This window comes from Oncorhynchus masou, chromosome 24, assembly GCF_036934945.1.
Source record: "Oncorhynchus masou masou isolate Uvic2021 chromosome 24, UVic_Omas_1.1, whole genome shotgun sequence".
NCBI lineage: Eukaryota > Metazoa > Chordata > Actinopteri > Salmoniformes > Salmonidae > Oncorhynchus > Oncorhynchus masou.
The window spans coordinates 27291449-27306110 of record NC_088235.1 but is presented as its reverse complement, the minus strand read 5'-3'; the positions used below and the strand labels follow the sequence as shown (position 1 = coordinate 27306110).

The window sequence follows — 14662 nt, the reverse complement described above, 5'->3', positions numbered from 1 at the left end:
CTACCTTGTTTTGCTAAATTCCCCTGACTTGAATAAAGCTACCTTGTTTTGCTAAATTCCCCTAACTGAATAAAGCTACCTTGTTTTCCTAAATTCCTCTAACTTGAATAAAGCTACCTTGTTTTCCTAAATTCCCCTGACATGAATAAAGCTACCTTGTTTCGCTAAATTCCCCTAACATGATCAAAGCTACATTGTTTCTCTAAATCCCCCTGATGTGAATAAAGCTGTATAAGCTTCCCTTTTCAGTTTCATTGAATTTGACTCATTCAGTTTCATTGCTCAAGACAATTGTGTTTGAACCTCAGACTACTGTCCTATAGGACACAGAGAACAGAGGAATGTAGCATGTCTGGTTCAGTACCTGGTGAAATGAAGAAGGTTCTCCACAGCTTCTTGTCTCTGGTCACGTCCTTGATCTCTTTAGTCATATTCAATAGTCTACCGGCTACAGGAGGGACACGGCGGAAATCCAGGATCCTGCAACAGGACATAGAGAGACATATAGGTCCACATGCTATGCCACCATATTTATTCTACTATTCTTCTTCAAGTAAACTGTAGTTTATTTTTAACACCACCAGAGGTAGCTGTGACATAAGAGCACTCTGCTTTGAACTGCTACAATAACAGTCGAGGTCATCACAGAAAGTCTAAATTATTTCACATCAAAAGCTCAAATTACTCTATTCTAAATCAGTGATGATAATGATCTAATCAACCATGCTTGGTCTTAATTTACACCATGCGTAGTTCTGACATATGCTATGTTTCTATTCTACTCTACTGCAATGTGGGAAGGAGACAGTTATCCAGAGAAGCCACGAGTTGGACACATGCCTCTGATGATGATTCATCTGTGTGAACCCAGGTATGTGCACAGAATACTGGCATGTGTGGGTGCAGATGTGTATGTGTGTATGTCCTGTGAATGTGTGTATGCATGAACTATGCAGATGTTCTGTGTTCATAGTATTCTCAGCACGTATGAGACCACTCCAGGGAGATGGAGTCTTCTAACATGAACACGGTCTCTCTCTCTCTCTCTCTCTCTCTCTCTCTCTGAGTGCTGTTATTCCTGTCTCTGTGCGTGCTACACACTAATTTTATGCATGTATAACCCCCCTTCTGTTAATGATGACACCACTGTTAACCAGGGATGCTTCAACATTTACCTACCGACATGAACTATGCCTGGGGGCACAGAGAGAGAAAGAGAGAGAGAGACAGAGGGAGAGAGGAAGAGAGAGAGGCATAGCCTTGCTATTGAGAAAGTTCGCCGTAGGCAGACCTGACTCTCAAGAGAAGACAGGCTATGTGCACACTGCCCACAAAATGTGTTGGACACTGAGCTGCACTTCCTAACCTGTAATATGTATGACCATATTAGAGACACATATTTCCCTCAGATTACCCAGACCCACAAAGTATTATTTTTTTGGGGATAAACTCCCAAATCAATTGGGTAAAATACCACAGTGTGCAATCACAGCAGCAAGATTTGTGACCCGTTACCACAAGAAAAGGGCAAGCATTGAAGAACAAACACCATTGTAAATATAACCCATATTTATGTTTATAATTATTTTTTTTATTTTTTTACTTAAACTATTTGCACATCGTTACAACACTGTATACAGTATATACAATACTATGATACTTGAAATGTCTTTATTCTTTTGGAACTTGTGTGAGTGTAATATTTGCTGTTGACTTTTTATTGTCTATTTCACTTTTGTTTATCCATTTCACTTGCTTTGGCAATGTCACATTTTTGAGGATCTGAGGACCCATGCCAAATACAGTTCAGTATTTTCAGGAGACTGAAAAGATTTGGCATGGGTCCTCAGATTCTCAAAAGGTTCTACAGCAGCACTATTGAGAGCATCCTGACTGGATGCATCACTGTCTGGTATGGCAACTGCTCAGCCTCTGACTGCAAGGCACTACAGAGGATAGTGCGTACGGCCCAGTACATCACTGGGGCCAAGCTTCATGCTATCCAGGACCTCTATACCTGGTGGTGTCAGAGGAAATGTCAAACTACAGCCACCCTAGTCATAGACTGTTCTCTCTCCTACCTCCACCCTCCTCCTACCTCCACCCTCCCTCCTCTCCGTCCTCTACCTCCACCCTCCCTCCCTCCTCTACCTTTCATCCTCCTGTCCCTCCATCCTCCTCTACCTCTACCCTCCCTCTATCTCCACCCTCCTTTACCTCCACCCTCCATCCTCTATCGTCCTCTACCTCCAACTTTCCTCTTCTACCTCCACACTCCCTCCTCTACCTTCACCCTCCTCTACCTTCACCTCCACCCTCCTCTCCCTCCATCCTCTATCGTCCTCTACCTCCAACTTTCCTCTTCTACCTGCACACTCCCTCCTCTACCTTCACCCTCCTTTACCTCCACCATCCTCTCCCTCCATCCTCTATCGTCCTCTACCTCCAACTTTCCTCTTCTATCTCCACACTCCCTCCTCTCCCTTCACCCTCCTTTACCTCCACCCTTCCTCTTCCACCTCCACCCTTCCTCCTTTACCTCCACCCTCCTCTCCCTCCCTCCATCCTCCTCTACCTCCACCCTCCTGTACCCCCATTCTTCTATAACTCCACCCTCCCCCGCTACCTCTACCTCCACCCTCCCCTCCATCCCCTACCTCTACCCTCCTCTACCTCCACCCTACTCTACCCCCACCCTCCCCCTCCCTCCTCTACTTCTACCTCCACCCTCCCTCCCTTACCTCCACCCTACCTTCTCCACCCTCTCCCTTCTACCTCTACCTCCACTCTCCCCTCCATCTACCTCCACCCTTCCTCCTCTACCTCTACCCTCCCTTACCTCCACCCTCCCCTCCATCTACCTCCACCCTCCTCTACCTCCACCCTACTCTAACTCCACCCTCCCCCTCCCTCCTCTACTTCTACCTCCACCCTCCCTCCTCTACCTCTACCCTCCCTCCCTTACCTCCGCCCTCCCCCTCCCTCTTCTACCTACCTCCACCATACATCCTCCCTCTTATTTTCCTCCATCCTCTACCTAAGAGATAACAAGTACATTATCATGACAATCTTCACACCACAGTTGACTACAACTGAGCCAGACAGAGAAAAGCCTTGCTGTGTGAAAAGGGCTGCGACAGGTGACTCCAAACGATATAGTATCATTGACCTGAAAGAAAACTATTAGACCTCCATGTCACTAAAGTATGTAGCTATGGAGACCAAACCATGGCATTATTATTATAATACGGAGCATAACCATGGCAGTATTATTTTAATATGGAGCATAACCATGGCAGTATTATTTTAATATGGAGCATAACCATGGCAGTATTATTTTAATATGGAGCATAACCATGGCAGTATTATTTTAATATGGAGCATAACCATGGCAGTATTATTTTAATATGGAGCATAACCATGGCAGTATTATTTTAATATGGAGCATAACCATGGCAGTATTATTTTAATATGGAGCATAACCATGGCAGTATTATTTTAATATGGAGCATAACCATGGCAGTATTATTTTAATACGGAGCATAACCATGGCAGTATTATTATAATACAGGGTGTAACCATCATGGCAGTATTATTATAATACAGAGTGTAACCATCATGGCAGTATTATTATAATACAGAGTGTAACCATCATGGCAGTATCATTATAATACAGGGTGTAACCATCATGGCAGTATCATTATAATACAGGGTGTAACCATCATGGCAGTATTATTATAATACAGAGTGTAACCATCATGGCAGTATCATTATAATACAGAGCGTAATCATGGCAGCATTATTATCGTCACACCCTGATCTGTTTTACCTTTCCTTGTTATAGTCTCCACCCCCTCCAGGTGTTGCTTGTTTTCCCCAGTGTATTTATCCCTGTGTTTCCTGTCTCTCTATGCCAGTTTGTCTTGTATGTTCAAGTCAACCAGCGTTTTTTCCTGTCCTTTGCTTTTGCTATTTCTCCTTTTTCTAGTTTTGACCCTTGCCTGTTTCTGGACTCTGTTTGCCTACTCCTTTTGGATTATTAAACATCTCAGACTCCAACTATCTTCCTCCTGTGTCTGCATCTGGGTCCCGCCTTGAGTTATGATAATTATAATACGGAGCATAACATAACCATGGCAGTATTATTATAATACGGAGCAAAACCACTGCAGTATTATTATATTAACATTCATGGCAGTATTATTATAATACAACGTGTAACCATGGCACTACTATTATAATAAAGGACATAACCATGGCAGTATTATAATAATAATTTGTTTGTCTCCTTTACATCCAGGAGATCCAGGAAGTTTTCCTTCTAGGATCATTAATGCGTTCTTAACAGGCAGGATATAAAGACTTGTAAAGCCAGTGGAGTTCCAGAGCAGGTAGGCAGACAGACAGACAGACAGACAGACAGACAGACAGACAGACAGACAGACAGACAGACAGACAGACAGACAGACAGACAGACAGACTAACTCTGGAGGTGGTGGGTGTCTGACTAACTCTGGAGGTGGTGGGTGTACATACACACTGTGGATTCTTTGTGTCAGGTACAGGTGTGTGTGTGTGTGATTTACCTGTCCAGATGAAAGGCAGCGATCTCAGCATTATGTCTCTCAAAGTCCGAAAAGTAGAAGAAGTCAGGGGGCGTCTCCTGCTCCCGAGTCTGCCTGCAGGGGAAAGGGCAAAGGTCAGGGGTTTGCAGAGAACCTTGTTCTCTTAACCCCATATAAGAAAAGGTCAAGGTTTACATATAACCTTGTTCTCTTAACCCCATACAAGAAAAGGTCAGGGGTTTATAGAGGTCAGGGGTTTACAGAGAACCCTGTTCTCTTTACCGCATACAAGAAAATAAGCTCTGGGTAGGCACAGATCTAGGATCAGCTTCCCCTTCCCAAAGCATAGCCTTAGGAGAAAGAACGCTGCATTTGCCTTAGATCAGTGTCAAGGTAGATCAAAGTTTTATCTGGGTAGATAGACGTTGCTCTAGGCACAGATCTAGGATTTTAAGATGCCAACTTCTATACCTAACAAAGAGACACCGCCTACCACACAACCAAGGCCCTCTCTGAAGCACTAACAGAGGTGAAGCCACAATTGAAACTTTGTGGTGTCACGTTCTGACCTTTATTTCCTTTGTTTTGTATTTATTTAGTATGGTCAGGGCGTGAGTTGGGTGGGCAGTCTATGTTTTTTTTTCTATGTTTTGGGGTATTTCTATGTTTCGGCCTTGTATGGTTCTCAATCAGAGGCAGGTGTCATTAGTTGTCTCTGATTGAGAATCATATTTAGGTAGCCTGGGTTTCACTGTGTGTTTGTGGGTGATTGTTCCTGTCTCTGTGTTTTGCACCCGATAGGGCTGTTTTTGGTTTTCCACGTTTGTTGTTTTGTAGTGTTCATGTTTATCTGTTTTAATTAAACATGAATCAATATAACCACGCTGCGTTTTGGTCCTCCTCTACTTCACCAGAGGAAAACCCTTACATGCGGATTGTATTGTGGCTTTGTGTTTGAGATTCGAGGTTACTGTAGCCCTCTACCGTACCTATTTCTGGAGTCCTATGATCCTCCCTGAAAATGCTTTCCACACACTGTCTGACCGAAAGCTTTGACTGTTTAAAAAAAGCTTTTTAAGGCTTAACCCTCTCAGAGAGCCCAACAGAGAGGATGAGTCTTGAGGCGAGGCACAAAGGAGTCAAAGGCATTGAAGCTGAAGAAAAACAGACACACTTTGGCACATTTAGATTATCAACGAGCTGACACAGAAGGTATGTTTTTCAGTAAAGAAATGATAGCAAGTTGAACTGCAGTTCACAAACTCTGTTGATCACAACAACATAAATATCACAAAACATCCAACATCTACGTGTAGTCAGGGTGTATTGCTGATTAATAGAAGGAACATAGCTGAGATGGGACTGTTCCATCCATTCAATGACATGCTTCACGTTCCCTCTCACACTGTTTACACAAGCTTTAGAAGAATAAAAAACACAATCAGAGAGAAGTCGTTTCAGGAGAAATGAGTCTGCAACCTCCTCCACATCCATACCTACTCTGCAGGCCTTATCTCACCAGCTGAGGAGGGGTAGTGAGCAGAGGAGAGGACAGGAGGAGGATTGGAAACAGATTCTTATCTTGGCAAGGCAATGCGCTACGCTCTCTTTCTATCACTCTTTCTCACCCTCCCCCTCTCTTTCTTCCTCCCTCAAGCACTTCTCTGTCTCTCTATTCCCCCTTTCTTCCTCACACTCTTCCCCTCTTCATGTCCTCTCCCTCTCTCTCTCTTTCACTGTCTCCCTCTTTCTCTCTCTCTCCCTCTCTCTGTAGCCTTCAGCTGTGTGTGATTGTTGCTCCACAGCTGTGAAGCTGACATATGCACCCATCATTACATAACTCACCCGGAATCATGGAACATTCCACAACGCATTCCTAACTCTCTACTAACGCTTCCTCATCCCTCCTTCCTTCCATACTCAGCTCTCTCTCGCTGTCTCTTGTTCTCTTTTTCTTTCTCTCTCCCCCTCTTTCTCTCTCTCTTGTTCATCCTCAAAGACCAGTCAGCCTGCAGATCCTATCTTCTAAGAAGAAGACTCTACAGGGACTGCTAATTTGAAACAGACTGTCTTTGCCTGATGAGAATAACAGTGAAAAAGTGACTCTGCTTAGGCCTACGTATGGTGTTTGGTTACACTGTAAGACATTTCCTGTAAAATGTGCAGTAACTTATTGGCAGAAATTACAGTACCAAGTGAGTTACTAATCACAGTACTAATTACAATTACAGCATATTACTGTAATTACCTAGTGACATATTACCCATTGTTCATGTTTACATTTTGGTCATTTAGCGTGTGTTCTTGTTTAGCAACTTAGTCGGTGCATTCAGCCAAGCACATATCAGTCATAGGAAGTGAAAGTTTCTGTAACCATTACTGAGAACGTTGTTGTAGTTAAGGATATGTTGGTCTTCAGAATAATTGTAATTACAACAAGATATCTTACGATATCAATGAGCTGACACAGAAGGTATGTTTTTCAGTAAAGAAATGATAGCAAGTTGAACTGCAGTTCACAAACTCTGTTAATCACAACAACATAAATATCACAAAACATCCAACATCTACGTGTAGTCAGGGTGTATTGCTGATTAATAGAAGGAACATAGCTGAGATGGGACTGTTCCATCCATTCAATGACATGCTTCACGTTCCCTCTCACACTGTTTACACAAGCTTTAGAAGAATAAAAAACAACAAGATATCTTATGATATACAGTATCAGTCAAAAGGTTGGACACACCTACTCATTCCAGGGTTTTCTTTATTTTTTAAAACTATTTTCTACATTGTACAATAATAGTGAAGACATCAACACTATGAAATAACAGATATGGAATCATGTAGTAACCAAAAAAAGTGTCAAACAAGTCAAAATATATTTTATATTTGAGATTCTTCAACGTAGCCATCCTTTGCCTTCATGACAGCTTTGCATACTCTTGGCATTCTCTCAACCAGCTTCATGAGGTAGTGACCTGGAATGCATTTCAATTAACAGATGTGCCTTGTTAATAGTTAATTTGTGGAATTTCTTTCCTTCTTAATGCGTTTGAGCCTATCAGTTCTGTTATGACAAGGTAGGAGGGTATACAGAAGATAGCCCTATTTGGTAAAAGACCAAGTCCATATTATGGCAAGAACAGCTCAAATAAGCAAAGAAAAACGACCGTCCATCATTACTTTAAGATATGAAGGTCAGTCAATCCGGAAAAATTCAAGAACTTTTAAAGTTTCTTTAAGTGCAGCTGCAAAAACCATCAAGCACTATGATGAACTGGCTCTCATGAGGACCGCCATAGGAAAGGAAGACCCAGAGTTACTTCTGCTCCAGAGGATACATTCATTAGAGTTAACTGCCCCTCAGATTGCAGCCCAAATAAATGCTTCAAAAGTTCAACAGACACATCTCAACATTAACTGTTCAGAGGAGACTGCGTGAATCAGGCCTTCATGGTCGAATAGCTGCAAAGAAAACACTACTAAAATACACTGTGACGGATCAGCTCGTCCGAAATACTCTAACACTAGAGGGAGGCATGAAATTAACAGACCGGAGGCAGTGGTTGTGGTTCCTTTTCTTTTGTATTGTCACTAAACAGGGTTTATTTCGCCCGATAAAATAAGCCCAGTACAAGGTAGGGTCCAACGCTGAAACAACAGCCTAAAAAGAATAAACATAAACTAAGCAGCTGACCAAAAGGCTGTGGCCAAAAAGGGAACAAAAAACAACAAACAGCTATCGTCTACACATCATATTTACATGGGGAACGCTTCCCTCTATCTTTAGCCTGCCTTGTTTAACATAGAGCCAAGGTGCATCAGATGAAGACGCACACCTATACAGTCGTGGCCAAACGTTTTGAGAATGACATAAATATTAATTTCCACAAAGTTTGCTGCTTCAGTGTCTTTAGATATTTTTGTCAGATGTTACTATGGAATACTGAAGTATAATTACAAGCATTTCATCAGCGTCAAAGGCTTTTATTGACAATTACATGAAGTTGATGCAAAGAGTCAATATTTGCAGTGTTGACCCTTCTTTTTCAAGACCTCTGCAATCCGCCCTGGCATGCTGTCAATTAACTTCTGGGCCACATCCTGACTGATGGCAGCTCATTCTTGCATAATCAATCCTTGGAGTTTGTCAGAATTTGTGGGTTTTTGTTTGTCCACCCACCTCTTGAGGATTGACCACAAGTTTTCAATGGGATTAAGGTCTAGGGAGTTTCCTGGCCATAGACCCAAAATATCAATATTTTGTTCACGAGCCACTTTTCACTTTTGCCTTAATGCAAGGTGCTCCATCATGCTGGAAAAGGCATTGTTTGTCACCAAACTGTTCCTGGATGGTTAGGAGAAGTTATTCTCATAGGATGTGTTATTCATGGCTGTGCTAGACAAAATTGTGAGTGAGCCCACTCCCTTGGCTGAGAAGCAACCCCACACATGAATGGTCTCAGGATGCTTTACTGTTGGCATGACACAGGACTGATGGTAGCGCTCACCTTGTCTTCTCCGGACAAGAATTTTTCCGGATGCCCCAAACATTCAGAAAGGGGATTCATCAGAGAAAATGACTTTATCCCAGTCCTCAGCTGTCATGCCCTAACCATAGAGAGCCTTTTTATTCCTTAGGTCGGGTGTGACTAGGGGAGGGGGGGGGGGTGTTCCTATCTAGGTGTTTATTTTGTTTTTATGTTGGCCTGGTATAGTTCCCAATCAGAGGCAGCTGTTTATCGTTGTCTCTGATTGGGGATCATATTAAGGCAGCCGTTTCCCCACTGTGTTTTGTGGGATTTTGTTTTTGTGTAGATGCCTGTGAGCACTCCAGAACGTCACGTTTCGTTGATTCTTTATGTTTTTTTGTGCGGTTCACTTCAATAAAATATGTCGAACCGATTCCACGCTGCGCTTTGGTCTGAGTGTTATTATGACGAACGTGACATCAACAGTCCAATCCCTGTACTTTTTACAGAATATCAGTCTATCACTGATGTTTTTCCTGGAGATAAGTGGCTTCTTTGCTGCCTTTCTTTACACCAGGCCATCCTCCAAAAGTCTTCGCCTCACTGTGTGTGCAGATGCACTCACACCTGCCTGCTGCCATTCCTGAGCAAGCTCTGTACTGTTGGTGCCCCGAACCCGCAGCTGAATCAACTTTAGGAGATAGTCCTGGCGCTTGCTGGACTTTCTTGGGCACCTTGAAGCCTTCTTCACAACAATCCCTCTTCTTGAAGTTCTTGATGATCCGATAAATGGTTGATTTAAGTGCAATCTTACTGGCAGCAATATCTTTGCCTGTGAAGCCCTTTTTGTGCAAACAATGATGACGGCACGTGTTTCATTGCAGGTAACCATGATTGACAGAGGAAGCACAATGATTCCAAGCACTACCCTCCTTTTGAAGCTTCCAGTCTATTATTCGAACTCAATCAGCATGACAGAGTGATCTCCAGCCTTGTCCCCATCAACACTCACACCTGTGTTAATGAGAGAATCACTGACATGATTACATTTACATTTTACATTTAAGTCATTTAGCAGACGCTCTTATCCAGAGCGACTTACAAATTGGTCAGCTGGTCCTTTTGTGGCAGGGCTGAAATGCAGTGGAAATGTTTTTTTTTTTGTTGATTCAGTTCATTTGCATGGCAAAGAGGGACTTTGCAATTAATTGCAATTAATCTGATCACTCTTCATAACATGCAGTATAACATGAAGTATCTGGAGTATATGCAAATTGCCATCATACAAACTGAGGCAGCAGAATCTGTGAAAATAAATATTTGTGTAATTCTCAAAACTTTTGACCATGACTGTATAGAGGGAGACATCAAGCCAATTAGTGGGCCCAGGTGTGTACTAATTGGCTTTACACTGAGTATCTATCCCCTGCGGAGGGTGCTGTCGTGTCGTCTTCCTCCGGGTGGTCACTGAACCCTCACAACACCAATAAGAAGAAGAGACTTTCTTGGGCCAAGCAATTTCGCATCTAAGATATTAGGTTCAGTATTTCTTCTCAAGTGAAAAAATGTGTATGAAAACAAGTCTTTTCTCTAGTTACTGCACTAGTACAGTCGGCCTACTAGCTTTTAACACCTTTTCTTCTGGCAAACATTCAGTCCTATGATTCAAGGTCATTCAGGCTCCTGAAAATCCACAATCATACCACACACATTCCTAACACATTCCTTTCCTTGTGAAAACTAGACATAACAAAATCTTGGATTTCATTTCTGTGCAACAGAATACACACCATGTTTTCACTGTGTTAACCTATGGCCCAGCGGCTATCTAAGACCTTGTCTTGCTGTGTCCCCGCTGACTGTCTAAGACCCTGTCTTGCTGTGTCCACCCCTGACTGTCTAAGACCCTGTCTTGCTGTGTCCCCCCTGACTGTCTAAGACCCTGTCTTGCTGTGTCCCCCCCTGACTGTCTAAGACCTTGTCTTGCTGTGTCCCCCCTGATATTATGTGGCTGTCATGTGCGTGTTCCTCACGTACGTACGTGTGTGGGATGTGTGCGCGTGTGTGTGCATGCACGGTGTGTGTGGGATGTGTGTGTTTGTGTGTGTGCCTATATGCATGGTGTGTGTGTGTTCCCCTCTTATTGTCTACATGGCCAGAGATGATCCAGCATTGACACGTATTTGTCAATGAGTGTCTTGCCCAGAGGCAGGAAGGCTGGGTAATTACTTTGATACAGATCTAATTCAAATGCCAATAAAGCTATCTATCTGGAGCATGGTATTACACACCGGCCTAGAGAGAGAGGGGTGAAAGAGAGAGAGAGAGAGCAAGAGAGGAGGGGGTAGAGAGGGAGGGAGAGCGATATGGGAGAGAGCGAGAGATAGAGAAGGAGCGAGTGAGAGAGAGTGAAGGAGCGAGAGAGAGAGAGAGAGAGAGAGAGAGAGAGAGAGAGAGAAGCTAAGGAGGCATCTGTGATTCCTATCAGGGGGAGGAGGGTATTGTCATGACTCTGTAGCAAGGAGTAAACACATAGTTTTACACTCCAGGGTTAGACAACTTCTTGGCAGCATGGCGGCTTGGAAGCCCAAGGCAGCCAATAGGCCTGCAGTGTCTCTGCAAACACTGGCGTGTGAGAATAGTAGCAATGCGCAACAGGAAAACCATAGGCATACCTGTACACTACATATCATACCTGACCTCTCACTGACAGAAAAACAAAGAACATATGTGGCAGAGAAGTCCTTTTGTCCCAAAGTCATATTGACATGATAAGTGCATACTTACTGTGGGCTCATGTAGAGCATAGATTATATGTGGCAAAAATGTTGTGCAAAGGACCTACAGAGGAAAAGGACAAGGGCATTACTCTGCCCTTACAGGTGCATTTAAAGGCTGCCTCCAGTCTCTGTCATCTATAATCTGTCAAACAGACACATACTGTAGGATGAAGAGCTGGCTGCAGAAAACCCCTGTTTCACACACATGGTGTCCCTCTGGGGCTGTTTAGGAAGGGTTCATGTTCAGTATGTTGTAGATAGAAAATGGCATAGAGCTGCTAAAAGTCCCTATTCCATATGTCAGAGACTCATATCTGTTCTACACAAAACATTTCTATAACTTCCTGTCCTGAAAAGGTATTTACTGATCCTCAATACAGGGGCCCCACAAGGGTGCGTGCTCAGCCCCGTCCTGTACTCCCTGTTCACCCATGACTGCGTGGCCATGCACGCCTCCTACTCAATTATCAATTATGCAGATGAAACAAAGGAGCTGATCGTGTACTCAGTAAACAGCAAGAGGGAGAACGCCCTTATACACTTCGACGGGACAGCAGTGGAGAATGTGGAATGCTTCAAGTTCCTCGGCGTACACATCACTGACACACCACGCAATAGGGCCTCTTCAACCTCAGGAGGCTGAAGAAATTTGGCTTGGTCTCTGAAGCCCTCACAAACTTTTACAGACACACAATTGAGAGCTTCCTGTCAGGCACTATCACCGCCTGGTACAGCAACTGCACCGCCTGCAACCCAACGCATCACCGGGGGCAAACTACATGCCCTCCAGGACACCTACAGCACCCGATGTCACAGGAAGGCAAAAAAGATAATAAAGGAAAATAACCACCGAGCCATGGCCTGTTCACCTCGCTATCATCCAGAAGGTGAGGTCAGTACAAGTGCATCAAAGCGGGGACCGAGAGACTGAAAAACAGCTTTTATCTTAAGGCCATCAGACTGTTAAATAGCCATCACTAGCCGGCTTCCACCCGATTATGCAACCCTGCTCCATAGAGGCTGCTGCACTGTATACATAGTCTTGGAATCACTGCTCACTTTAATAATGGAACACGAGTCAATCCACTGGAGTACTAGGCCTGATGGTGGTGGCCTGTTGTTTAAACTCTACTGGAGTACTAGGTCTGATGGTGGTGGTGGCCTGTTGTTTTAACTCTACTGGAGTACTAGGCCTGATGGTGGTGGCGGCCTGTTGTTTTAACTCTACTGGAGTACTAGGCCTGATGGTGGTGGTGGCCTGTTGTTTTAACTCTACTGGAGTACTAGGCCTGATGGTGGTGGTGGTGGCCTGTTGTTTTAACTCTACTGGAGTACTAGGCCTGATGGTGGTGGCGGCCTGTTGTTTTAACTCTACTGGAGTACTAGGCCTGATGGTGGTGGCGGCCTGTTGTTTTAACTCTACTGGAGTACTAGGCCTGATGGTGGTGGCGGCCTGTTGTTTTAACTCTACTGGAGTACTAGGCCTGATGGTGGTGGCGGCCTGTTGTTTTAACTCTACTGGAGTACTAGGCCTGATGGTGGTGGCGGCCTGTTGTTTTAACTCTACTGGAGTACTAGGCCTGATGGTGGTGGCGGCCTGTTGTTTTAACTCTACTGGAGTACTAGGCCTGATGGTGGTGGTGGCGGCCTGTTGTTTTAACTCTACTGGAGTACTAGGCCTGATGGTGGTGGCGGCCTGTTGTTTTAACTCTACTGGAGTACTAGGCCTGATGGTGGTGGTGGCCTGTTGTTTTAACTCTACTGGAGTACTAGGCCTGATGGTGGTGGCCTGTTGTTTAAACTCTACTGGAGTACTAGGCCTGATTGTGGTGGTGGCCTGTTGTTTTAACTCTACTGGAGTACTAGGCCTGATGGTGGTGCGGCCTGTTGTTTTAACTCTACTGGAGTACTAGGCCTGATGGTGGTGGCTGCCTGTTGTTTTAACTCTACTGGAGTACTAGTCCTGATGGTGGTGGTGGCCTGGTTGTTTTAACTCTACTGGAGTACTAGGCCTGATGGTGGTGCGGCCTGTTGTTTTAACTCTACTGGAGTACTAGGCCTGATGGTGGTGGCCTGTTGTTTTAACTCTACTGGAGTACTAGGCCTGATGGTGGTGTTGGCCTGTTGTTTTAACTCTACTGGAACACTAGGCCTGATGGTGGTGGTGGCCTGTTGTTTTAACTCTACTGGAGTACTAGGCCTGATGGTGGTGGCGGCCTGTTGTTTTAACTCTACTGGAGTACTAGGCCTGATGGTGGTGGTGGCCTGTTGTTTTAACTCTACTGGAGTACTAGGCCTGATGGTGGTGGCCTGTTGTTTTAACTCTACTGGAGTACTAGGCCTGATGGTGGTGGTGGCCTGTTGTTTTAACTCTACTGGAGTACTAGGCCTGATGGTGGTGGCCTGTTGTTTTAACTCTACTGGAGTACTAGGCCTGATGGTGGTGTTGGCCTGTTGTTTTAACTCTACTGGAACACTAGGCCTGATGGTGGTGGTGGCCTGTTGTTTTAACTCTACTGGAGTACTAGGCCTGATGGTGGTGGCGGCCTGTTGTTTTAACTCTACTGGAGTACTAGGCCTGATGGTGGTGGTGGCCTGTTGTTTTAACTCTACTGGAGCACTAGGCCTGATGGTGGTGGCGGCCTGTTGTTTTAACTCTACTGGAGTACTAGGCCTGATGGTGGTGGTGGCCTGTTGTTTTAACTCTACTGGAGTACTAGGCCTGATGGTGGTGGTGGCCTGTTGTTTTAACTCTACTGGAGTACTAGGCCTGATGGTGGTGGTGGCCTGTTGTTTTAACTCTACTGGAGTACTAGGCCTGATGGTGGTGGCGGCCTGTTGT

At 44.4% G+C, this 14662-nt stretch overlaps 1 protein-coding gene across 1 annotated transcript in view; it reads right to left on the bottom strand.

Annotated features, from left to right (window-relative positions):
* The window catches only part of LOC135511966 (extracellular serine/threonine protein kinase FAM20C-like), a 106349-nt gene that overhangs the window by 17424 nt on the left and 74263 nt on the right, over positions 1 to 14662 (bottom strand). The window contains exons 4-5 of the mRNA XM_064933507.1: positions 4587 to 4679; positions 365 to 480 (exon numbers count right to left, since the gene is read on the bottom strand). Of these exons, the coding sequence (XP_064789579.1) occupies positions 365 to 480; positions 4587 to 4679 (209 nt within the window). The remainder of the gene's footprint in view (positions 1 to 364; positions 481 to 4586; positions 4680 to 14662) is intronic.